Here is a 26,702-nt window from a genome sequence, read left to right as displayed (position 1 = left end):
CTCACACTTTGAGTCTGCTTTTACAATCCAAGCAAGATAAGCGAATTGAAGTCGATTTATTTGTGAAGAATATACAGGTTTTTGAAACTACAGCGTCAGTGTTAAACGGATGATAGATGACCAAAATCTGAGTACAGGGAGGGGACATTTTGACTTTTTTCCCTCAGCCGTAATAATTATGAAAACTGCACCTAGGGTGTGAAGCATTATTTTGAGAGTAGCGACCAATCCTTGGAAATGAATATTTAGAGTGATACAAAGTCTGGAATGAACAGTGCGTGTGACGCAAAATTTTCTGAAGTGCTTATCTTTCTGCATCGACGTTACTGGCAAGACCTTTAAAAACAATACAGAACTTAGAACGGCGAACTGGATTACATGAAGTTTTTGAACACATGGACAGAAGAGGAATTGGTTGGTAGAGTCCCACCTCTATTTCTCATTCTGTAACAGGCAACATGGTTGTTTCACAGTGTGTGGAGAAAGAGATATCCACCATAGTGATGCATACAATGACGTTGGTGGTCATCACTTTAAACAGTCGCTATTAATTTACGTTGTTGCAACAAAGTTGTTTATCTTAATAGCAAATTAGATATTCATTTATTAGATCATTATTGCAAATTAGCCAATTCGCTATCTTCTACTATCGTCTGAATCTGAGGTTCTGGGTTATGCTGTATTTCTTATGCTCAAAGGCGAGTTGTGATCTAATTGTGATGTGCACGATCTATTCATGACTAAATTATCCTCACGCACATCGTAAACTTTATAATAAATCTTTAAGCTCTCCATTATTCTGGATGCAAAACTTGAGTACTGATTTTTCAATTCATAATTTACTTCCAACATCGGACAAGCGAACAGCAGCAGTGTTTGGAGATGAGTACTGTGTGCAGTTTCTAGGAGGAAGTTAATGTATATGCTTGTTTATTACGTAATACACATCTCTTATAAGGCACGATCTTAAATGAGAAGAACTTGCTTTCTATTCCCCTTCAATCCAAAAGTTTCGAGACTGGATTAACAGAGACAAGTAAAGATGGAGGTTTAATGCTTCACGCATTCTACACTGTGTTTGTCCGCTTGACTACAACGCACAGAACGTTTGTACGACCATGTGAAACTGTCCATCATTGTGATGCTGTTCAGTTTACTTGTCACATTGGCTTGAATGTTGGTTATGTCATCCAAGTACAGACCTTTGATGTGACCTCCTCCATCTTGCCGTTCTGTGGTAGGTGCCTGTTGATAAAACCAAGTCTCGTGACCCATCATGATTTTTTTCAGAAACGAACTGTAGGCGCCCACGAGTAGTGTGCCTTGTTTGGAGTCAACAAATTTTTCACGCACTTTTCTCTTCTCCAAAACGTTCCGGAGAATGTCTGCACACTCGATTTGTTCCATGGCAATTTGTGACACATCAGCGTCGAACGTCTACGGCTATACTGTTTGCTCACAGCCGGTTGGTCGCATGTATCTGTGTTTACAGCTGCCACCGTAGTTACTGCGCTGGCGTCGCTTGTACACCAGAAATAAAATCAGTCTCAGAACTTTTTGGACTTACGATGCTTTCGTGTATGCAGGGTAAATCACCTAAAACTTGCACCACAGATATTGCGGAAATGGGAAGTGCTATTGATATGCAGCTTTCACAGAATGGATTAGTAGCCAGCGACCCGTATTGTTAACCAATCAACAGATTGTGTTAACACTTGTAAAGTGTATTTTTTGTGCAAAGATACACTTTTTAAATGTGACATTAACAAACTAAAAGTTGGGTAAATTAGAACATTGTTGGTATTGGTTGCAGGATTCTAGCTGTGAATCGTTTACGAGATATCGTATTTCGAAAAGTTCCCACACCGACACTTGTACAATACCTATGATAGCACACAGTAAAGAAGAACACAAATACATGCACTAGTTATGCGGATTCTGACGATTACCAGGACAATTGTACATCACAGGTTGTGTTCAAAATGACCACCGCTTCCAGCCTAATCTGGAACGACTGCTGCACACGTGGTAGTATTTTTTAGCGGCGATGTCCGAGCAGCCTGCAGTAATACGTCGTTACATATCATCGGGTGTAGTTGGCATGTCCTTGTAGACAAAGAAAAGCATACGCGCATCAGATCCAGGGAACCGGCCGGCCAAGGTACAGGTCCTCTGCGTCCAATGCAACGATTTGGAAACAATTCGTGAAGACATCCTATAGTACTTCATGCACTAAGGACTGGACACCCATCATGTTGGTACCACATATTCCCCACAGTCTGCAGAGGAACGTCTTCTAGTGTCCGTGGAGGATGGTCTGTTAGGAGACTGCGATACTTGGGCGCGTTCAGTGGCCGTTTATCAAAAACGGGCCTTTGGGCTCCTGGCTCACTACTCCATATCAGACGTTTACACTCGGTGGACGGTGAAGATGCACCTAAAGAAAGCCAACAGGGATTGTCAACAGACAATAGTGCATGTTTGAGTGGTTTACATGGCCATGACTGGTAAGTGTGGCTTCATTATTAAACAAGGTAAGTCACATGATACATCTGGAGTATCCTGTCTCAATCCCCATGTACGGAAGTTAATATGGTTCTCATAATCGTTTCCATGGAGAGATGTGTGATAAGGATGGAATCTATATTGATGGAGAATGCGTAGGACACCTGTCTTGACACTTCCTTCCTCGCGACATTGTGCGAAAGCTAAAGTGCGGATCAACTGCAAGAGCAGCAAGAACGTTAATTTCTACGTCCTTCTGTCGTCAATGGTTCTTGCTGTTGCGTTATTAAATGCTACATCACAGCTTTCACGTAAATTGTTGCAGAGGATGATAAATAATTGCCAAGACCGGTGACGTCTGTTGGGATACCTTGCGCATACGCCGCACAAGAACGAAGTACATTCTTCCAACACTCTCCATACACCATGGGTATGTGGGCCTTTTTTTGCATGGGTAAATCCCATGGTCCACTCATAACCTACTGCTTGGACTGTTCACACAGCTGACTAGCAAGTCGTAATATATTCAGGGGACACACAATCACACTGTAAGCAAATATAACATCGTACCTAGCAACTACATAGGTTAAATGGCACAAACAAGTGCCAGTGTGGCAACTTTCCAAAATACGGTATCTCGTAAACGACTCTCTCTACAATTTGTAACAAACACCATTGACATTCTAATTTATCCTACTTTAAGTCTGTTTATGTCAATAGGCATTGTTAAAAAGTGTATGTTTGCACAAAAGTACACCTCCTAAGTGTTACTGCAATCTTTTTATTGGCTAACAATACGAGCCCCTGACTGCCAATCCGTTCTGTGAAATCCCCATATTAATTGCACTTTCCATTTCCACAACATTTGCAGTGCAAGGTTTAGGTGATTCACTTTATAATATAGTGACGTTAATTAATGATTTATTAATTATTTCAGTGCACAGCTTGGACATAAAAAACTATAAAGATACCAGTTTGCGTGACGCGCAAGATATTCACTGAAAACAGCGCCAACCACTTCGGACCGTAGCGGTCGCGCGGTTCCAGACTGAAGTGCCTAGAACCGCTAGGCCACAACGGCCGGCCAACATGTTGTATACAGAAGAATACATAAGCCACTTTTATTATACTTGATGACAGAGGGTACATCAAAATTGAAATAATTTAGACAAGAAGGTCCCAAAGCAATTCTCAGTACTCCTTGAAAAATATTTCACTACGAGAGAAAAATTTCATATACCCAAACTGTAAAAGAGAGGAAGATATACACCCTGAAGAGCGAAAACATTATATCCATTGATAACTGCGAGATCGAATCCTAGCTAGTGGTGTTGCGAGTACATGACTGGGTAAGGACAGAGCGACGATGCGGGCCGCAGATGAAGAGATTCATTGACATAAGCGAGTTTGGTAGAGCAGACTGTTATGGCGTAGCACCTGGGAACGATCATGGCGGAAACGGTGACACGGGTTGGCTGCTCGCTTGTTACTGTACTGAGCGTCTATGGAAACTGGTTGAAGGATGGTGACACTACCAGCAGGTGACAAGGGGTTTACACCCTCTCCCCGTAATGCAAGAAGGAAGTCGGCAGCTTGTCCTTGTCCTTTCTGTAATGCACCATAAGCGTCGGTTTGTGGCAGACCTGACAACAGCGTATAATGCTGGTGTAGGCTTTACTGTATCTGAGGTTAGTGTTTAGCACATATTCTTGAACATGAGGCTCTGAGACTCTGTAGCAGATGACCTCCACCCCCACCCCCCTCTCCAAGCCGCGCTGCATGTTTCCATGTGGCGCAACATGCGCATTAGACATGGGTTCAATGAGATTGGGTCCTGGGTGAATGGAAAGGTGTCCCCTGGTCGCATGATTCACGTTTCTTTGTTTTAGATTGTACTTGAACCACCACGGTTCTGAAACTGCAAGATTCTTAAATTTTAAAAAGAGTAAAGATATTGAAAAAATGTGATAAAATAGAAGTATTCAGTATGTAAGGGAAAATAAAATTTAATTGTGATGGAAGACAGGAATTCCATAAAAGGAAGTGGGAAAGGACAACATACAGAAAGGAATGAAACTGGAAGCCACGAGGAAGAATTTTGCACCAGCACAATTTAATAATCGCATCTATTCGTTTTAGAATTATGAAAGAAGATTGTTTACCTGAAAGAAAAGGGGGTTGTCAGACTGTTTCAGAAGGAAATTGTGGAGTGTAGAAACTCAGTACGACAAAGTTCGAAAGATTGTAGACCGTGTCATGAAAATAAATGGTCAATGAATACCAAGGCCCCGAAATGTCATCCAGTGGAGTTACAAAGGATCGACGTAACAGAGGCAAACGCTAACGGTTACGTTACTCCTTCGGCAGTAGACATTGGCACGTTATACAGCCGCGCGAAGTGGCCGCGCGGTTAGAGGCGGCTTGGACGAATTGCGTGGCCCCTCCCGTCGGAAATTCGAGTCGTTCCTAAGGCATGGGGGTGTGTATTGTTCTTAGCATAAGTCAGTTTAAGTAGTGTGTAAGTCTAGGGACCGATAACATCAGCAGTTTGGTCCCTTAGAAATTCACACACACATTTGAACACGTTATACAATTTAAAGGGCCACTGGCGTCGCTGTGTTCGACGGCATCTAATACATATCATGCTGCCGTGCTCATTGTAAGGAATTCCGCTTAACTTAGATGCTCTGAAACATCGTCCTATAGTTTCTCCATAAGTAAATTGGTATCCTGAAATTCTTCCTGTGTTATCCCTAGAATTTGGTTCAAATGGCTCTGAGCACTATGGGACTCAACTGCTGTGGTTATCAGTCCCCTAGAACTTACAACTACTTAAACCTAACTAACCTAAGGACATCACACACATCAATGCCCGAGGCAGGATTCGAACCTGCTACCGTAGCAGTCGCACGCTTCCGGACTGCGCGCCTAGAACCGCGAGACCACCGCGGCCGGCCCTAGAATTTGGTCGGTATTGTCTTGTTACATGCTGTACATTGGAAAGAAAGACGAAAATTCGCAACCAGATTTTGAATTGCTAAATGTTTCCAAGAGCACAAGCGGACTACGACTGCAATGCATTGGTTACTAAATGCTCTTTAAAACTGAAGATATTCCAGAAATGCAGAACATTACTAATTGTGACGTAACGAAGTAGCGTCAATTTTGACGTCGGTTCAGCACAACACAATTTTCAAATTCCTCTAAACAATGGCTTCAGTATGAAAGCCTAACCGATCGTGTGAAATGCATCTGGAGCGGTTGTTCTCTAAATCGTTATAAACAGGGATACTATAAATGATTCAATCGTTTTCAGAGTTCCATATTTTCGAGAGTACTACATGTACAAATATGACAGAAGCATCAATAGAACCGAAGAGTCACTGATGATGACAAATCTTGAAAAGGGCTCCTGTGTGTTGGAGTATGAGATGTTTATCTGCCCCAACAGTGCAACATGCATTCATAAGGAATTATGGAAAAGAACCACCATGTATAAAAAGCATTGTGTGTCGGTATTGACAATTTAGGGACATTTGTCGTTTCTGTAAACAGGAAAGTACCAGTCGACCAAGCATGCAAGATGCAAACGTGGAGGCCTTGAGCGAATATTTCGTACGCAGTCCACGAAAATCAACTGTCCGTGTAAGCCACGAACTTGGAATACCGCAGCGGGTGCAACATCAAAACCAGAAGATTATGGTTGCCGCCTTCAATTTTGACTCACAATGCAGGAAACACTTGAGGACAAACATTTCGCCTCCAAGCTGATATTCAGCAATCTTTCATTTATCTCGAAAGGTTAGTCGCCACAATGTGTGAGTGTTGGGCATTGAAAATCCACATGAAAGTGTGGGGCATGAACGAGATTCGCCGCACGTTAACGTTTTCAGTGCAACTTCACAGACGAACTTAATGAGCCCTTTTCCTTTGGTGAGAATACTGCGAAGAGTACTTCTTATCTTGATATGTTGCAGTTCTGGTTGTTTCCACAGCTGACCATCGATGGTTCAAATGGTTCAAATTGCTCTGAGCACTACGCGACTTAACTTCTGAGGTCATCAGTCGCCTTGAACTTAGAACTAATTAAACCTAACTAACCTAAGAACATCACACACATCCATGCCCGAGGCAGGATTCGAACCTGCGACGTAGTGGTCGCTCAGCTCCATACTGTAGCGCCTAGAACCGCACGGCCACTCCGGCCGGCGACCATCGATGTTCGTTGCTATCTAAACGATGAACTTTCGCATCGCTGGATTGGGTCTAGTGGCGAAGATGATGTGGCTCTGTGCCTTTGTCGTTGAAGGTACATTAAAAATGGAGTTTACGTACCCCCACTGACAGGTACACTGGAGCAGCTCAGCGGACACGTCAGTATTGATGTGATGACCATTGAGAGGATGTCACTACATACGTTAAGGAACGAATTTGCCTACCGCATGGACGTGTGTCGTGTGACTAGAGGGCCACTTATAGATCATTTAGAGAGTGAAAAATGCAAATTTTGTGACTTTATGGTTATATCCGTTCATCAATACTATTAGCACATGTACTATTTAGGAGAAACATAAAGCTCTAAAAATGAATGAATCATTTGTAGTAGCCCTGTAGCTGCGGAGCTGCGGCGCTCAACAGATACGAAGAAACTAATAATGTTGACTGGACTACACTCTTCGAAATTCTGAAGATACCGTGTGTGAAATATAACGAGCAGAAGGTTACCTAATACTTGCACAGGAAACAGACTATAATTATGAGTGTCGAAGGATATGAAAAGAAGGCTGTTGTTGAGAAGTTAGCGATATTATGTCGTAGTCTAAACATCAGGTTATCCAATCTCTGAGTTGGCAATAAAGGAAACCAAGGTGAAATTTAGAAACGCAGTTTCAGTTCATGGAGAAGAAATGAAAATTTTAAATGACATTGGAACTCTGACACAGGCAGAAAAGGACTTGGAAGATCAGCTCTGCAGTAAGAATAGCCTCGAAAAGAGATTATAAGGTGTACACCAACAAAAACAAGGATAATGGAATGTAACAGAATTAGATTAGCAAATAATGAAAGCAGTAGACGAGTTTTTGTATTTAGAGAGCAAACTGACCATGGGAAAACGAAAGAGGATATATAAAGCAGACATGCAGCAGCACGAAAAGCTTTTCTGTAAGAGTATATCTGAACACCTTTATCAACTCAAGTGCTTGGAAGTCTTTCCTGACAGTATTCTCCATGAGCGTTGCTATGTATAGAAGGGAAACGTAAATGATAAACAGTATGGACAAGAAGAGAATAAAAGTATCTGAGAGATGATGTTGTAGAACAATGCTGTGGATTAGATGTGAAGATGGGATAACTAATGAAGAGGAACTGAAAAGAATAGGAGAGAAAAGAGGTTTATAGCTTAGTTTGACAAAAGAAAGGATAAGTTGGTAGGGCATAACCAGACATATCAACGCTAGTCACTATGGTGATGATATATAAGAAGGGGTGTAGAAACTATAGCGAACAGCAGCTAACGAGTCTTCGGAGTGAAGACAACAACTACAGGATTACATCCGTAAGGTCAAGATTAGTGAAAATTAAACATCGCGTTGATGTGGTATTATCACCTACCTGACGGGCTACGGGACAGCAGAGGATTTCTTTGTGGGAATAGCTATTTGTGGTTGCTATAATTTCTTAAAAATTCCGTGACTGCATTTTCTGATGCCAGGGTAGTGGCAATATTATTGGGCAATTGGTGTTTCAGCTGGTTTAGGAACTTGCAAAGAGTTTATTGCTGGATGCGGTGTCATTCACGAGAAAGAAAAAGATGATATTGAGTTACACTAACAATTTGGGAACCTCTCATGCCTAAGCTGTAGTGTTAGCTACTAGGGAAGTAGCAATGGTGGAAGCGCTTCCTTACGGTAGATGTTTTATGTGTTGCCCACCACACATCCAAGACGTAAACCAAGTTATTCTGGGTTATTGAAATTTCCATCACACAAGACATCATCCAAAGGGTAAGAACCTTTATTGCTACTATAAACCACCCAGTGCATAAACATTACTTTCTCGCTTCGTACTTGCTACTTGCCACAAAAGTATTACCTGCCTCGAAACCACAACACTAGAGTTCCGCATCGAGCGAGATGGTGATATGGCTGAGGCACTGGATTCTGGTTCGGGAGGATCGACGTTCAGAACACCGTCTGACCGTCCAGATTTTGGTTTTCCGTTCTTCTCCTAATTCGCCAATTGTCAAATGGTTCGTCTGAAAAGGACTCTGTCGATTTCCTCCCCTATACTTGACATATCCGAACTTGCGTCCCGTCTCCAATGACTTCTTCGTCCACTGAACGTTAAACTCTACTGATTATTTTTCTTTCAAAGTGCGTGGCCAAATACGGAAACGGTGTACGTGAATAAATGGTACGATCTGCGATAAGAACAAAAATTACTGACGCATAAGTTCGTAGCGTTTTTGTATTGAGTGTTAGTATTACGGTTGCTATAGGTGTATTTATCGATTGTCACTTTTTATTTGTAATTCACTGTAGCTATCTCAGTTCACATTTGTCATTTTGTCATCTGGAGATACTGAATAGATCTGTGGAAGCTAGAAAACAGAGTGTCAGGCGCATAAATAACATTTCCATCTTCTGTTTAAGTTCAGTAGATGGGTGACAGTAGCGGAGGCACGTAGAAACGTTTAGGGCGTGTATGATGATAATGCCATTGGACAGAGCACGACAAGGAAATGGTTTTCTCGTTTTAAGGAGGATAGTTATGACATTAGTGACTCTCCACGTTCAGGAAGACATTCGGGATTGAATGAAGATCATTTAAAAGCATTAGTCCACAATGATTCAAGTCAGTGTATTCGAAAATTTGAAATGTGATGAACTCTGGTCATTCCGCCATCGTTCGACGTTCTCAAGCAATGGGGAAGGTTCAAAAATCGGAGGTATGGTACTGCACGCTCTGAACTAAAATAACAAAAATCTGTGGGTGGCCAAGTCTCTGCTTGCTCGTCATCAATTGTCTCGTAAAATACACCGACCATTTTTATTTTGTATCGTTACTGGTGATGAGAAATGGTGTCTTTACGCCAAAATAAGAAATTTCTGAGCCAAAACAAAGCAGCAAGACCTGTGCGCGTCCATAAAGATAATTTTATTCACATGGTGGAACAGCGGCAGTGTGGCGTGTTACGAATCCCATCCCCGAGGTATAACCATCACTGCTGAAATTTATTGTCAACAGCTGAGACGTCTTTCAGACGCAATCCAAGGAGAAGGACCAGGAAGACTGCGTGAAGTGATGTTACCCCACGATAAGCCCCTCCAGCATTCTGCTAGACTGACCAAAGCACTATACATGAGTTCGGTTGGGAAGTTATTCCACACCCTCCTTATACACCTTATCCTGCGCCTCAGATTTTCACCTTTTGCGCTCTCTCACAACCTTCAAGGAACTTCCTTTTTGGATGAAAATGCCCTTCGAACATGGCTCGACGAGTTCTTCGCATCAAAACAATGTGATTTCTACAGTCGTGTAATCGAGAAGTTGTCTCATCGTTAGCAGACTGTTGCAAATAATGGAGTATATATTATTGATGACTAAATGTTTTGTGTTCTTCTGTGTTTAATAAACTTATAGAAAAACGCTACGAACTTATGCAGCAACCTAATACTTGTGTGCCCGTAGATGTACCGCATCCGTGACCTGTACCTCGAGTCTGTGCTGCGGCAGGACATAAGCTGGCACGACACGCAGCGTACTGGCGACCTCGCCAGTCGAATTTCTGGGTGAGTACAGCCTCGTAATTCGATGTCTTTCACCTTACTTTATTGACTGCTCTATGTTTGTTAGTTTTCCATCGCCTGAGAGTGTGGATTAAAAACCCTGTCCTACATCGTTAGCAAAATGATGTCACTTTTCCCCTGGACACTTTCTGTTTAATGCCTGCACAATACTTATCTAGTATTGTGCAGGCTACAATACAAGTCTGCTGAAGTATTAAATGGTCTATCAAATCGAACTTCTTGCCACACTCGAACTGAAATATTCGTGGCTGAAGCGAGAGACATTTCATCAGTTATGTATTTCAGAGTATGAAGACCAAATCCATTGTGCTATGCCGACATATATTTACAGTTTGTTCTTCGTTAGTCATTTAATTTGTCGAATCGTTAATATCCATGTATACAGGGTGAAAATTATCGAAATTTATGAAAAGAAACGTAAATTAGTGACAAACGACGGCGTGCACACACTTTATTCAACATGTAAACGTCACTACAGGTATTCGGATTTAGGTTATGACATGTTCGATATGCCTGCCATCATTGGCGATGATGTGGCGCAGACGAATAGCGAAATTCTGCGTGACACGCTGAAGTATCCGAACATCGATGTTGTCGATAACCTCCTGAATGGCTGTTTTCAGCTCACAAATGGTTTTGTGGCTATTGCCGTACAGTTTATCTTTAATATAGCCGCAAAAAAGGAATCGAATGTGATTCAGATCCGGAGAGTATGTTGGCCAATCGAGTCCCATGCCAGTGGGCTCTGAGTACCTCAGAGCCAGAGTACGGCCGCCAAAGCGCATCTCCAGGACATCAAACACTCCCCTGCGTCGATGGGGTCGAGCTCCGTCTTGCATGAACCACATCTCGTCGAAATCAGGGTGCCTTTGGTTCAAATGGCTCTGAGCACTATGGGACTTAACATCTGAGGTCATCAGTCCCCTAGAACTTAGAACTACTTAATCCTAACTAACCTAAGGATATCACACACATCCATGCTCGAGGCAGGATTCGAACCTGCGACCGTAGTGCCTAGAACCGCTCGGCCAACCCGGTCAGCAGTGACTTTGGATAATGTAGATGAAATTATCTTCCAAAATCTTCACGTACCGTTCGATAGTCCCCGTGCCATCAAGGAATATCGTTCCGATTATTTCGTGACTAGACATTGCACACCACACAGTCACCCTTTGGCATTCTCAGTCTCCCAAATGCGCCAATTTTGCTTATTGATGAACCCATCCAAATGAAAATAGGTTTCATCGCATGCACGCGCATACTAATTCCCATCATTCCCCGCGGCCAACCATGCAGTTTGAACGTCATAATGCAAACCATTCAAAAATTATGACGATTTTAATTCATATAGTTCAATGATTGTCGCCCTGTAGATGTACAACGATTTTCGCGAATAAAACGTTGAAGACAAAGCCTATTGCCAGAGTACACCAAGAGCGGAGAAAGCAGCAGTTCTTGCTACTAATGGAATAATGAAAAGAAACAAAGATGTGTTTTGTGTTTTCTTTGTAGATATAACAAGTCTCAGTACACACCGACGGAAAAAAAACGCTACATCAAGAAATAATGGAGAGTAACGAAATTTCGGAAATATATTTGTCTAAGTTACCTCAGGGAGTCACACCTAGTGATACGTGGCTGGCGACCACGGGGCCCCGAGCTGAGTCCTGGCATTGCTTCCACTTACTTATGCCAGGCTCCTCACTCTTATCTTTCCTATCTGGCCACCCTCGGCCAGCTCTTGTTCTTTTCCGACCCTGACGCTATTAGGTTTCGAGGGCTAGGGGTCTTTCATTTTCCAACCAATACTTCTCATGCAGCGTCTGACCCGGAGCGGGCGGCTGCAAAAGGCGTCTGTATCCCATGTTAGGGGCGGCCTCCAGAACTGCGGAAGGCAACGGAATACCACCGCAGATTATTTTCCCTGCATAATGCAGTCTCCATTTTATGCACAAAAAATGGCTTCCTCTCATGTTAAATCAGTGTCCGGAGGTAAAATAGTCCCCCATTCGGATCTCCGGGGGGGACAACTTGAAAGGAGGCAAAAAATCAAAACGAGAATTGGTACCTGGAATGTCAGAACTCTGCTACAAGCAGGAAAACTAGAAAACCTTACAAGAGAGATGGAAAAGAATCATATGGACCTCGTAGGAATTGCTGAAGTAAGATGGAATGGACATGGAGAGTTGCAGTCAGATGAATATGTATTCTACTACTCAGGAGGAGAAGTAAAAGGAATTAATGGAGTAGGAATGATTATGACAAAGGAATTGGCTAAATGTGTGGAATATGTAGACTATGCAAATGACCGGGTTATTGGTGTAAGGCTGAAAGGAGCACAAAAAGATTTACTGATTGTCCAGGTGTATATGCCAACTTCAGAACATGATGACCAAATTGTAGAGGAAACGTACAATGTAATAGAGAGAATAATGGACGAAAATAAAAAATGCTGCAAAATAGTAATGGGAGACTGGAACGCCATTGTGGGAGAAGGGAAAGAGGGAAACATAGTAGGCAGTCATGGTCTTGGAAAGAGAAATGACAGAGGTGAATGGTTAATTGACTTCTGCAGGGAAAGGCAGCTGATAGTGGCAAACACATGGTTCAAGAACCATAAGAGGAGGCTCTACACTTGGAAATCACCAGGGGATAAATACAGAAACCAAATCGATTTTATACTGGTAGAAGAAAGATACAGGAATGGAATCAAGAAGGTGCACACATTACCAGGTGCAGATATTAATAGTGACCACAACTTACTTATGGCAGAAATAGAAATAAGAATGAAAAAACTGAAAAAGGCGACAATGGTGAAGAAATGGGATCTAGAGAAGATAAGGTCCAACAAAGAACAAATTACGGAAATGCTGTCTCGGGACTTTATAAGCACATTACGAGACAAAGAAGCACCTGGTAATGCCAACGAGTACTGGAATATGCTGAAAGAAGGAATCATTAAAGCAGGACAACAAAATATAGGATATGTAAAAGGGAAAAGGTCAAAGAAACCATGGGTCACACAAGAAATGATTTCCAAGATGGAGGAGAGAAGAAAATTGAAAAACAAGAACACTGAAGATGCAAGAAAGATATACCGAAGGTTAAATAACGAACTGCGAAGAGAAACAGAGCAGGCTAGGAAAAAATGGCTAAAAGAGGAATGTGATGAAATTGAAGAACTGGACAGGAAAGGAAGATACGACTTACTATACAACAGAGTAAAGACTATGACATGGGAACAAAACAGAGCGGGAAGTGCTACTATGGAAATTTTGAGTAAAGACGAAGAGGTAGTGTATAAAGATCGTGACGATGTCCTCCAGAGATGGGAAGAATATATAAAAGAGCTATATGACACAAATAGCAAACCAGAAATTCTGGAACTTGAATCACACAACAGTGTAAGTGATGAAGAGAAAGGACCGACCATCATAATGGAAGAAGTAAAGTCTGCTATTGCTGCAATGAAAAATGGCAAAGCAGTAGGTACAGATACAATACCGCGAGAAATACTAAAATGCTTGAACCACAATGGAACAAGAGAAATATTGAGGTTATGTAATAAAATATATGACAGTGGTGAATGGCCTGAGGACTTTTTGACAACAGTAATGATTCCATTGCCGAAAAAACAAGGAACCAAGAAATGCAGCGAGCACAGGTCAATCAGCCTCATTTCACATGCAGCCAAAGTGATGTTAAGAATAATTAATAAAAGACTTGAAAAAGTAATAGAGGAGAATCTCGGCGAGGAGCAGTTTGGCTTTAGACGGAATACGGGCACCAGAGATGCAATAGGGCTCCTACGAATCTTAGGAGAAAGGTTTATTGAAAAAGGAAGAGACCTATATATGTGCTTCATCGATTTAGAAAAGGCATTTGACAATGTGGTTTGGGACAAGCTGGCGACTATTATGAGGGAAAAGAGAGTGGACTGGAAAACCAGAAGACTTATAAACTCATTGTACCTTAATCAAAAAGTTTCAGTTAAAGTGAGAGGAGAAAGTACGAACTGGATCAGACTATGGAAAGGAGTAAGACAAGGATGCTGTTTATCACCTACTCTTTTCAACCTGTACTTGGAAAATATGATTGACCAATGCTCATTAGATGACAAAGGAGTAGAAATTGGAGGAAGAAGAATAGGGTGCTTGAGATTTGCTGATGACATGGTCCTTCTAGCCACAGGGGAAAAAGAATTACAGGATTTGGTGGACACCATTGCAACTAACGGAAAAAAATATGGAATGAAAATTAACACAAATAAAACAAAAGTATTGGCAATAGGATGAAATAAGGAACTAAAAATTGTGCTGAATGGAGAAAAACTAGAACAGGTGCAAAATTTTAAGTATCTTGGAAGCAGGATAGACACCGACTGGAAGTGCACCACAGAAATTAAAACAAGGATAGCAATGGCAAAAGAGGCGTTTTATAAGAAAAGGAGAATCTTCTGCAGCGGTATGGACAGAGAACTCAGAAAGAGACTCATAAAATGTCTTGTATGGAGTGTTCTTCTATATGGCGCTGAAACATGGGCTATGAGGAAAAAAGACAGAGAAAGGCTGGAGGCTTTTGAGATCTGGACATGGCGGAAGATGGAAGGAATAAGTTGGATGGACAGAGTAAAAAATGAAGAGGTACTGAGAAGAGTGGGAGAGAAAAGGCAGTTACTAGATATAATAAAGAGAAGAAAAAGAAATTGGATTGGGCATATATTAAGAAAGAATGACGGACTGATAAAAACAGTTTTAGAAGGTTATGTAGAAGGGAAAAGAAAGCGAGGAAGGAAGAGATTCCAGATACTGGATGACATGATGGACGGTATAACATACAGCAGCCTTAAGAAGGAAGCAATGGATCGCAGAAAATGGAGAGGCAAAGGACCTGCTAATATAGCAGATAACTGATGATGATGATGATTTGTCTAAGTAACATACTTAAGGACTGACATTTCAAGGTCAAAGGCTAATGTAAGTGCAAGATAAGCCATTGGAAATGTGAAATACTGGTACATTAATAACCAGTGTAACAGCCAGAATGTTGAATGCAAGCATGCAAAGTGCATGCATTGTGTTTCACAGGTGCCAGATATCAGGTTGTGGGACGGATTTCCATGCCTGTTGCATTTGGATGGTCAATACAGGGACGCTTAATGCGGTATGTGGATGATGCTGGAGTTGTTGTCCGATAATTTCCCATATGTGCTCGGTTGGAGACAGATCTGATGATCAAGCAGGCCAAAGCAACATGTCGACTCTCTGCAGAGCATGCTGGGTATAACAGGGGTATCTGAGCGAGCGTTATACTGTTGTGAAAGAACCGCTGTATTGCTGTTCATGAATGGCAGCACAACAGGTCGAATCGCCAGAAGCATGTGCGAATTTCCAATCGAGGTCCGTGGGAAAACAGGGGAATGCTCCCACTGTCATACGAAATCGCACCACAGACGTAACTCCAGCTGTAGGTCCAGTGAGTGTAGCACGCAGACGGGTTGGTTATAGACCCTCACAAGCTTTCTTCTACGTCTGCACAGATACTCAGCAAGCCACCGTATGGTGGGTGGTGGAGGGTACCCTGTACCACTATTAGTCATTTTGTTTTCTGCTGCACTCGCAATTACAGCGAGGGAAAGACGACTGTCTGTATACTTCCATATGAGCATTTCTTGGTGGTCCTCAGGCGCAATATATGTTGGCAGTCAGCTTCAAATGCCGTTTCCCTAATTTTTCTCAATAGCTTTACTCGGAACTGAGGCCTCTTCCCTCCAGGGATTACCATTCGAGTTCCTGAAGCATCTCCGTCACGCTTACGTGTTGTTCGAACCTACCGGTAACAAATCTAGCAGCCCGCCTCTGAACTGCTTCGATGTCTTCCTTCAAACCGACCTGCTACTGATCCCAAACTATCAGTACTTAAGAATAGGTCGCTCTGGCGTCCTATTTGTGGTCTTCTTCACAAGTGAGCTACCCTTTCCGAAAATTCTCCCAATAAACCGGATCGACCATTCGCCTGCTCTCAACAGTTCTCACGTCCTCGTTCCGTTTCATATCGCTTTGCAACGCTACGTCCAGATATTTGAAGACTTGGCCGTGTCAAGCAGGACACTAATAATACTGTATCTAAACATTATGCGTTTTTTCTTCCTACTCATCTGCATTAAGTTAAATTTTCGGCATTTACAGCTAGCTGCCACTCATCAAACCAACAAGAAATTTTGTCTTACAAGGAGATGTCCCCAGTGGTGCTATCGACTTTTTGAAACCTTCTATACAGTGATGTACGTAGCTTAAGATCCCAGATATCATACACTGCAGCCATTCACCCTGGTGAGCCCTCGTTTGCTAGTAATTGACGAAAAAATTCAGAATTTTGTGTGTTACGCAATACTGTTAAAAATGTTGGCTTATGTAGTACTATTGCTGGGTGTGATTGATAGAATGACAGATTGGCTTGCAGGAGGTTTTGGGATCCAATCCCCCAGGTGCAGTAAGGTTCTTTTTTATTTTAAATCTTTATCTAAATGACTTTGATCTCATTTTTATTCAATTAATTGATTTAAAAGTAATATTTTAATTCCATTTCTTTGTCACATAATTTTAATTATGATATCATAATATCAACTTCTGCGCTTGCTCTGATTTTTCTTCCTATCATTCTTTCTCCACTTCAAATCTTTGTTCATGTGTTTTTAATTAATTCTATGTATTAATTTTGGTTTATCGTCCTGTTTTTTCTACTTCATTATAGCGCTCACTATATCTGTTTCTCATTTTGCTTAATTTCGTTTTACTTTTAAGTAGGTATTTTCTTTAAATATTCATCTGCGTTATTTTGTCCATTTAGGTTTTGTTTTAAATGTTTTACCGTGCAAAAAAAAATTGCACATCTAGTAACATGAATACATATTTCACACCATTGCAAAGATCTAAATAGATTATTTCGCCTTTTGTTTTTTAACTGATAGTTCTGAATTTTCACATAATTGAATATTATAAAAGGTTAATATAATTAAATTGATATCCATAAAAATTCCGATTGGAAAAAGAATGATACAGAGAAAAAATGAAACCAAATAAAAAGTTCATACGGTGATTGAAATGATGTGACGACGGAATAGAAATAAAAAATTAGATTCGAACCAATTAATTGAATAAATATAATGATGTAGGTAATTTCGATAAAGAAATGAAAATGAAAAAAAATCTTACTACACCTAACGAGATTTGAACTCACAACCTCCTGTATGCAAAGTTGTTAACCTATCCGTCGCACCCTATATATGACATCTTTTTAAACGCTATTGAGTGTCACACAAAATTCTGAATTTTTCATTCTTCGGTTACTCGCAAACAAGGACCCATCAGGTTGAATAGCGGCAGTGTTTGATACCTGGTATCTTAACCTACATTACCGCATAGAAAGTTTCAAAAAGTCGATCGCACCGCTGGGGACCTCTCCTTGTAAATCGTCTTGTATCTTCCTACAATCACTCAACTTCGATACTTTACTGTACATCATAGCATCATCAGCAAATAACCGTAGATTGATTCCCACCCTGTCCGCCAAATTATTTATGTATACAGACAGCAACAGCAGTCCTATCACACTTCCACCGGACACTACTGACGATATCCTTGTCTCTGATGGACAGCCGTCGCCGAGGATAACATACTGGGTTCTGTTACGTACGAGGTCTTCGAGCCATTCACGTATCTGTGAACTTGTATATATCGTCATCCATTCGTTAAAAGCCTGCAATAGGGCACCGTATCAAATGCTTTCCGGAAATATAGAAATATGCAGTGTGTCTGCTGCTCTTCTTCCAGAGTTCGCAGTACATCATGTGAGAGAAGGACAAGCTGCTTTCTAAAACCATGCGGACACGTGGATGTAAGTTTCTTACAGTCTCAAGAAAGTTTAACACATTCGAACCGAAGAATTGTTCAAGGATTCTGCAGCAAACCGAAGTTAGGGATATTGGTCTGTAATTTTACGGGTCCGTTCTTTTATCCTTCTTATAGACTGGAGTCACCTGCGCTTTTTCCCAGTCACTTGGAACTTTGTACTGAGCGAGAGATTCACCTTAAATGCAGGCTCGGCACGGGGCCAATGCTGTAAAATACTCGTAAAACGTAATTTGTTTGCTTTCAAATTTTTCAGTTGTTTCTCTACTCCAGGGATGCTTATTAATAAGTGGTCGATACGGGAGTCTGTCCGATGGTCAAATGACGGTATGTTTACACGATTCTCCTGTGTGAACGATTTCTTTGAACCAACTCATGGCCAATACAGGCACCGCGGCAGAAAGAAGAACAACATATAGCTAAAAATCGCGAAGATAATGAAAGGAGGAATGGACAATTTGAGTTGAACTATATAAGATGCCGCAGAAGGAATGGTCAGTACCCGTGTTTACTACATAGACTGTTTTGCTTCGAAGGGTCGTTCCTGCCATATCCTTAAATACTGACCAATCCTGAGACGCCCTGTATAGCTCAGATGTAAAGAGCGACAGCAAAAAAATTAATCCAAAAAAACATCATACTACGCATCTAACGAAAATTCGTGGAAAATGACAAAGCGTTGGATCAACAACCTGCATTGCGCTATGTAGCTCAAGTAGACAGAGCGATACTAACACATTAAATACTAGAAAAAATAACGCCATTTACGCAAAAATCACCCAAATATTTATGAGAAACAAAATGCAAGGATTACTGCAGAGCGTTTCAACTATGCTCTTAGCTTCATGCCTAATCTCACATTCCGTAATCGTGCCACATTCGGAATAAAAACAACCATCTGTTTATTAGAGGGAAGATTTTGAATATGTTTGCTACTTGTCTCATTCAAAGCAATTTATACTGTGCTTTAAGGTTGCTGCCAAACCACACCCTCGGAAATTGCTAGGTATTCGGAGTAAATAGCATAGTTTACTCCAGTTTCTAAGACAACCACAGATAACGTTTAATAACAGGCCGCTTACATCCTTCGCATATGAAACTCATGTCGTCACACATAACGTCAGAACTCAAAGCCAAGAATTGGAATCGCGCACTAAAATTGACTCTAGAATGCTCGCACCTCGATAGTACACAGCCACGCTGGGGTCTTAATGTCAAGTCTTTTTTTTTTCAGAACTTACGGGTGAATTTTATTACAATTTGTACACGAATCCGGGTATTGTAACGTTTGACAAGTGTATGAGAATACTGTAACCGATTTGTGTGAACAGGTACAACGTTTTGCTGCTAGTAACAGATGGTGCTTCATACATGGCTAAAGCAGTTAAGGATCTTCTGGTTCTCTACCCCAGTAGGAGATACGTCATTTGCCTTGCACATATGTTACACAGAGTTGCAGAAGAGGTGCGATCAGATTACTCTGATCTGGATAAATTAATTTCCCGTGGCAAGAAAATCGATGTGAAAGCTCATCAGCGGGTGCAGAAATTCTGGGAAAAAGCACCTTCACTGCCCCTCCCCCTTCAGCCTTTCTTACACAATGGGGTTCTTATCGTAATGCTTCTTTGTGTTGCTGTATCAACTACGCCAAAGTAAGGAAAATCTTTTGTGAGCTTGACTGCGATGAATCGAGTAATATAAAAGCTGTCAAAGAGGTCCGTTAGATACCTTGACTAGAAACTCAGCACACGTCAGCGTCAACTTTTTCTTGTGTTTATACGAACATTTGTAACTGTCCAATATTTGTGTTACATATTCATTAAACATCCAAGAAAAAGTGCCATAGCTAACATTATTTCTTTTTTCAATATGTTTCCAGCTACAGTAACATTTGCCCAAAATGATCGCAATTGTACCACATTACCCTACTGTCTGTTACTCAAAAATAAACAGTATATATATCAAAATTTTAATTTTCAATGTGTAATTCAGTTTTTTATGAAAAGTTGTTGATTTGTAACGTGAAACAGAGGGATGTTGCATTGAAAATAAAGGAAAACGATACAGTTTTATCATTTAGCGCTGCAAAAGGCAGTCTCTTCAATAAAAGGGTAAAATAAAAAATAACACAAAAAAATGTTCTAAACATCGCTTCCAGTACTTCATCGAACATGTATAAAACATATTTATGTTATTCAGAAACAAATTCTGCATTTATCCTTAATAAAAGCAAACTCTTGCTTTTGATCATGATGAAGAACGTTATATAAAGTACAAATAACAACTACAATAATACAGATTTCTTATGTTTGTACATGTAAACTGTACCAGATTCTGTTACATAAAAGCGCAGGAGTTACGCGATCAACTACCTTTTATACCTATAAAATGCAGTTTATATCCTCTAAGGATACGCAGTGCACTAACAATGGTTGATGTGTGGTGCTAATTCTGTGCAAAACAAACAAACGCACAAACCAGAAACAAAGAGAACTCATCGGGTCCCAGTTACACATTGCTTGCTTACGTTCCTACCAGTGCTGCCAAGACTACCGGTAATCCTGCCTTTTACTACGTCATTTTATGTAGTGTACCGTAGTTTTGGTAGAGCGCTCATGTACGTAGAACGCATCGTATCGCTGTACACTTTCATCTTCAGCTTGCCCAGTTATGGAAACAAACCACAAGCTTTTAATGGTGCAGGACGCTAACGCTGTGGATAACTCGGCAGTGTGCTTGTTGATTTCGGCGACATTCTAGCACAATTTTCACTGAGGGGAGAGAAGTCATGGGATAGCGATACGCACATATACAGACGGTGTTAATGCCGGCCGGTGTGGCCAAGCGGTTCAGTCTGGAACCGCGCGACCTCTACGGTCGCAGGTTCGAATCCTGCCTCGGGCATGGATGTGTGTGATGTCCTTAGGTTAGTTAGGTTTAATTAGTTCTAAGTTCTAGGGGACTGATGACCTCTGAAGTTAAGTCCCATAGTGCTCAGAGCCATTGCTGAGTAGCCCTTGTGCAATCAGTTGTATGAGAACTTATAATTAAATTCTCCCCGAGACATTTTAGTCTTATCTTTATCTACGATAAGGGTGAAGGCTGAGGAAATGAATTAAAACTTGTGACACAGCCGGGACTCGAACCCGGGTCTCCTTCAATTATTCAAAATAAGTCACAATCGCATTATATATTTTGCCGCCAACCGGTTGCAACCCACGATGGGGTCATCTTCAGGGCAATTAACACCATGTGGTCGCTCGCTGGAGTCGTCACCCTGCCTGTGCACGGTTGGTAACCATGAACAGGCAGGGTGACGACTTCAGTGAGCGACCAGATGGTGTAAATTGCTCTGAAGATGACCCCATCGTGGGTTGCAACCGGTTGGAGGCAAAATAAATAATGCGATTGTGACTGTCATTTTGAGTAATTGATTATAAGCAAGTAATCGCTGTTATCTCCATAAAACTATGTTGTCTAAAAAAATAAATAAATAAATAAAAACTGGGTCTCCTTGACTGGGTCTGGTTGAATATTACACAACCACAGCATTGTGGTCAACAGTGGTGGACCCAATACATAAGGCGAATGTTCTCCCCAACACAAACTTCGTATCTCCAGCTTATTTTTCACCCTTAATTGTCACTATTGCCAATGTGGGTCACTCTTAACTGGACAAAGTTACTAGGAAGACCACTGTTCTCTATGCTTACTTGTGAGGGGGGAATAGCTCGTGATATTAAATGAAGTTTGTCTTGGGGAGGCCCCCTGGACTTGGGCAGTCAGTGCTGTGGTGTTGTAATGGTCAGCATCTCTGCCTAGTAAGCAAGAAGACCCGGGTTCGAGTCCCGTCCGTTTCATTTCTTCAGCTTACATCCTGATCGTAGTTGTATGAGAAATGAAGACGAGCTTCGCTGACCGGTCGCATGGAACGCGTTACTGACGCAAGACCACGGACATTCAGCACGACGCTAGTGTAGCGTGGGTTCCGGTGTCGGTTGCAGGCAGCTGCAGGAGTTGAACTTCGGCATCGGAGAGCTGGTGGTGCGGTTCGCGATGCAGCTGGTGAGCCACGGCGGCGCGCTGGCGGTGGCGGTGTACCGCGGCTGGGAGCTGTCGCTGGCGTGCCTGGCCGCCGTGCCGCTCACCGCCGCCTCGCTCAAGGCCGCGGACTCCTACACCAGCCGGCTCTGCAGCGAGGAGGCGGACGCCCGAGGCAAGGCCAGCGCCGTCGCCGAGGAGGTGCTCGGCGCCATCCGCACCGTCGTCGCCTTCGGAGGACAGCAGAAGGAAGTCCAGAGGTAAGACATGCACCCGGTAACCGTCCCTTCTGACTGGCGAGTCCCCGACGGAGACATCTACATCCTAGCTGAACTTATTTTTCTACTACTGCTTTGATTTTTCCCACGACCTTCGCATTAGCATATACACTGTAAGAAAAAAGAAATGACGCATCATGGACGAATCATCCGAATGGGACGGATATCGATTGAAGTATTCACATCTATAGACAAACAAATGATAACCATTTCAGAAAAAAAGATTTATTCAAGAGAAAGATTTTCGCAAATTTATCAAGTCAATAACGTTTTGGTCCACTTCTGGCAATTATGCAAGCAGTTATTCGGCTTTTCACTGATTGATAAAGTTGTTCAATATCCTCTGTTGTCACTGACAATTCGCAATTTTTCACAAACACAACTTTTATTGATGTAAGTTCCAAGCTTGATGACACAGCAACAAACGAAAGGTAACAATAGCGATGCCAGTAAAAGTCTCCTAATTGAGGCAAACAAAAATTCACTTCTGATTTTCCACAAAGGTTCGTGGTAACACAGACACAAGCTAGTAACAGTCCAATTCAGAGACGAAGACGTAATCTTCAACGGTCGCAGTACACGAGGTCGGCATCCGGCGTGAACTCGTGGGCTGGTTCTAGCCCCAAATAACTGTCTCCAGCCAATCAGGTTTTGGGGTAGTGATACTTCCTGCAGGCCGTGGCTCGAGCTCCCCTTGCAGGAAGTAGTGCTCGGAATGTCTGTTTCCATTATCTTGCATGGAAATAGCCGGTGTTTACCATGGTGCCTTTGGTATATCTTGAGCATAGACAATCTCGTCCTCTGTGGTGTAATATGCGTTGCCGGCGCCCACCTTTGTTACCTTTGCTCCCGTATAACATCCTCCTAAGGGATATCATGCCATATTCTGTCCAACTGGTGTGTTAGATACTAATAATCCCGAGATGGTTGGAGGGTCCTGCCCATAAAGCCCCAAAACTTGTCAGTGGGGAGAGATCCGGTGAGCTTGCTGGCCAAAGTGTGGTTTGCCAAGCATGAAGACAAGTAGCAGAAACTTTAACCGTGTGCGGAGTGCATTATCTTGCTGAAATGAAAACCCGGGATAGCTTGCATGAAGGGCAATAAATTGGGGCGTAGAAAATTAGCGACATACCGCTGTACTGCAAAGGTGTCCCGGATGACAACCAAAGGGATCTTGCTGTGAAATTTAAAATGTGAGGTACGTTCCCATGGGACCAAATTGCTGAGCTCATCGATCCCTAGGCTGGCACACTCCTTAATCGAACTTAACTTACGCTAACGACAACACCCACACCCATGCCTGAGGGAGGACTCGAACCACCGACAGGGGGGCTGGGGGGAGGTGGAGGAGGAGGGCGTGCGAACCGTGGCAAAGCGCCCTATGACTGTGTAGCTACCCCGCGCGGCTGTGAAATAAAATGCCATAACAGTCCAAAATCCTGGTTGCTGGGCCGTAAGCAGGGCGACAGTCAGGTTGGTATCCCACCTGTGTGCGGAGCGTCATACGTCTTGAAAAGCTGGAATGCTGGACTCCGAAACTATTTCCTTTATTACCAGGAACCGTTTGCTTGTCATCTGTGGCACCCTTATAGCACAGTTATACGTTGTTACGTCTTGTTGTCCTTCGTGACAAGCCATCCTGGGCTTACATTTCAGCAAGATAATGCCCGCTCGCACACAGCGAGTGTTGCTGCTGCTTATACAACCTGCTGTACATGCAAAATTATATTATTGTACAGCACAGAGTTCAGGAGATTCGACGTCATAAACATTGAGCTGCTTGTAGATGACACTGCAGAGTGAAATTCCCTAGAGATACAGGTGAAATATGGGCACAAATACGTATGAAATATGTTAAATATATGTGAAATATATTTTACACATGCGAACACGGGAAAAGCCACGGATGAAGAGTTCATCCTAAAACCTTGGAGCGATTTCAACCAAATTTGGTGCAATTTTAGTTACGATCTGGAAATAAATGCTATGGAGCTAAGAACAGCTAGCTTCCTATCAGGGTGAGCGTGATAACATTGAGAGCGAAGAGGGAAGAAGGAGATGGACAGATAGAGAGGAGGAAGAGGGATACAGATAGGTATGGAAGAGATAGATGGTGAGAGGGGACAGGGACAAAGAGAGGGGAGAGGAAGAGATGGATAGAAGAAGAGGTGGAAACGGACTGGTGATTGGAGGAGATGGTCAGAGAGAGGGGGAGAAGGCAATGGACATGTAGAAGGAGACTGACAGAGAGTGGAGAGAAGGAGAAGGACAAAGAGAAGGGGAAGGGGGATGGAAATAGAGGGGGAAGAAGATTTGAACAGTGGGAGAAGGGGAAGATGGACAGAGGAACACATGAGGAGAGAGGGAGTGGAGGAGGTGGACAGAGAGGGACAGGAGGAGGTGGAGAGGGGGTGGGGTGAATGATGAGTTGGATAGGGAGAGGGGAAAGGAGGAGATAACCTAACAGAAGATTAGAGTAACATGAGTACTCCGCTAGTTACAGTATAAACAAGGACATGCAACAAGATTTAAGGACGCAAAAATAACATTTTTTTTAATCTATAAGAAGGTGAACTGAATAACGTTAGTTACATAATACAGGATGTTTCCCTTAGTTTCTTAAAAAGACTAGCTGGTAAAGATAAAAGAAAAAATAAATAGATAATTGAACCAAGTTGTAAATGACAGTGACATACATTAGAAAGGAGCACTATACATTCACTAAAGGCTGAACAACTGCACTGGTAAAATGACTGAGGGGAGACTGAAACAGTTGGTGTTCTGTAGGGTACAAGGGTGTAGGAGTAAATATGTAGACTGTTGGGTGGTATCGATAGGAATGAAGGTGTGTGTTAGGGTGAATAATGGTTAGACAAGAAGGGAGGAGGAGATTGGTTGGCGACTATGGCCATGGTATCGAGAGATAAGGAATGGGTAGAGATGGAGAGGGTTGAGGTAGGGGGCAAAGGTGAGCTCCGATACGGATTCAGATGGTTCAGGAATAGTAGTTGGTAGGATGGATAAATATCAGTGTGGATTTCATTCTCTTGGAGAGGGAGTCAGTGGAAGCTGTGTTGGGATAGGGAGTCAGAGAGTAAACAATGGGGTTACTGAAATCTAGGTTGTGGATAGTGCAAGATATGCAGAAATGTGGGTGCGAAGTGGGGGGAAGGAGGGAATTTGATAACACTGAGGAGGATCCACTTGGAAGAAGATAAATAGTGTGGAAAGTGAGGTGGTAGCATGATGTTCAAGGATTTGGAGGAAGGTATAGGGAGAGTGAGTCATCTTGCAACAGCTGCATGGGAACGATGGGTCAGCTCAACGTTTTGCAGGATGAGGTGGGTAGTTGAGTCGTTAAAACCCCAAGTTCGGCCAGTTAGTAGTTTTAATAAATGTAATTTACTGTGGGTTTTCTGTCGAATGGTTAGTTGATGGGGGTTCCATGCTAGTTGGCAATCAAGTGCTACTCTAAAGTATTTTAATACGTTAGTTAATGAGAAAGAATGGTTGTCAATGATGAAGTAGATGTTTGGCGACAGAAGCTGCAGACTGTTAATCCAGTAATTATTGTCAAGGTTTTGGAGGGTTGATCTTGAGGAGCCATTGGTTGTACCAGGAGGTAACCTGATTGAACTGGATTTTGAAGGATCATTGGGATCTCTGGAGTGCACAGCAGAGGACGACGAAAGCAGTGTTATTAGCATACTGAAGGAGGTGGACAGATGGAGGTCATTTGAGTGTACTGGCAATATAGGGGAGATAAAGAAGAGGAGAGGGGATAGGACTTTGTGGCACTCCTGCAGTGGGGTGGAAGATAAGGGCATTGGTATTGTTTACAGTGATAATCGATGGGCAGTCACATAGGAAGATGCATAAGTCTGGAGTTTGAAAAGGAGGCCAGAACGTACATGGCCATACACTTTTTTTTTTCTGTGCATTGAGCTGGTGGGTTAGGAGATGAATTAGGTACATTAGTTGGTCATCAGAGAAGAAGTTAAAAGACACACTGGTTAACAGGAAGGAAGTGGTGTCAGTTCAGGTAGCCGGCCGTTGTGGCCGAGCGGTTCTAGGCGCTACAGTCTGGAACCGCGCTACCGCTACGGTCGTAGGTTCGAATCCTGCCTCTGGCATGGATGTGTGTGATGTCCTTAGGT

At 42.3% G+C, this 26,702-nt stretch overlaps 1 protein-coding gene across 1 annotated transcript in view; it reads left to right on the top strand.

The window, feature by feature from the left end:
- LOC126473833 (ATP-dependent translocase ABCB1-like) overlaps nt 1-26,702 on the top strand; it is a 213,264-nt gene that overhangs the window by 41,957 nt on the left and 144,605 nt on the right. Inside the window, exons 6-7 of the mRNA XM_050101158.1 lie at nt 10,198-10,298; nt 22,231-22,527. Coding sequence (XP_049957115.1) covers nt 10,198-10,298; nt 22,231-22,527 — 398 coding nt within the window. The remainder of the gene's footprint in view (nt 1-10,197; nt 10,299-22,230; nt 22,528-26,702) is intronic.

Source organism: Schistocerca serialis, chromosome 4, assembly GCF_023864345.2.
Source record: "Schistocerca serialis cubense isolate TAMUIC-IGC-003099 chromosome 4, iqSchSeri2.2, whole genome shotgun sequence".
NCBI lineage: Eukaryota > Metazoa > Arthropoda > Insecta > Orthoptera > Acrididae > Schistocerca > Schistocerca serialis.
Note: the sequence above shows the minus strand (reverse complement) of the source record. Positions and strands in the feature narration are given on the sequence as shown.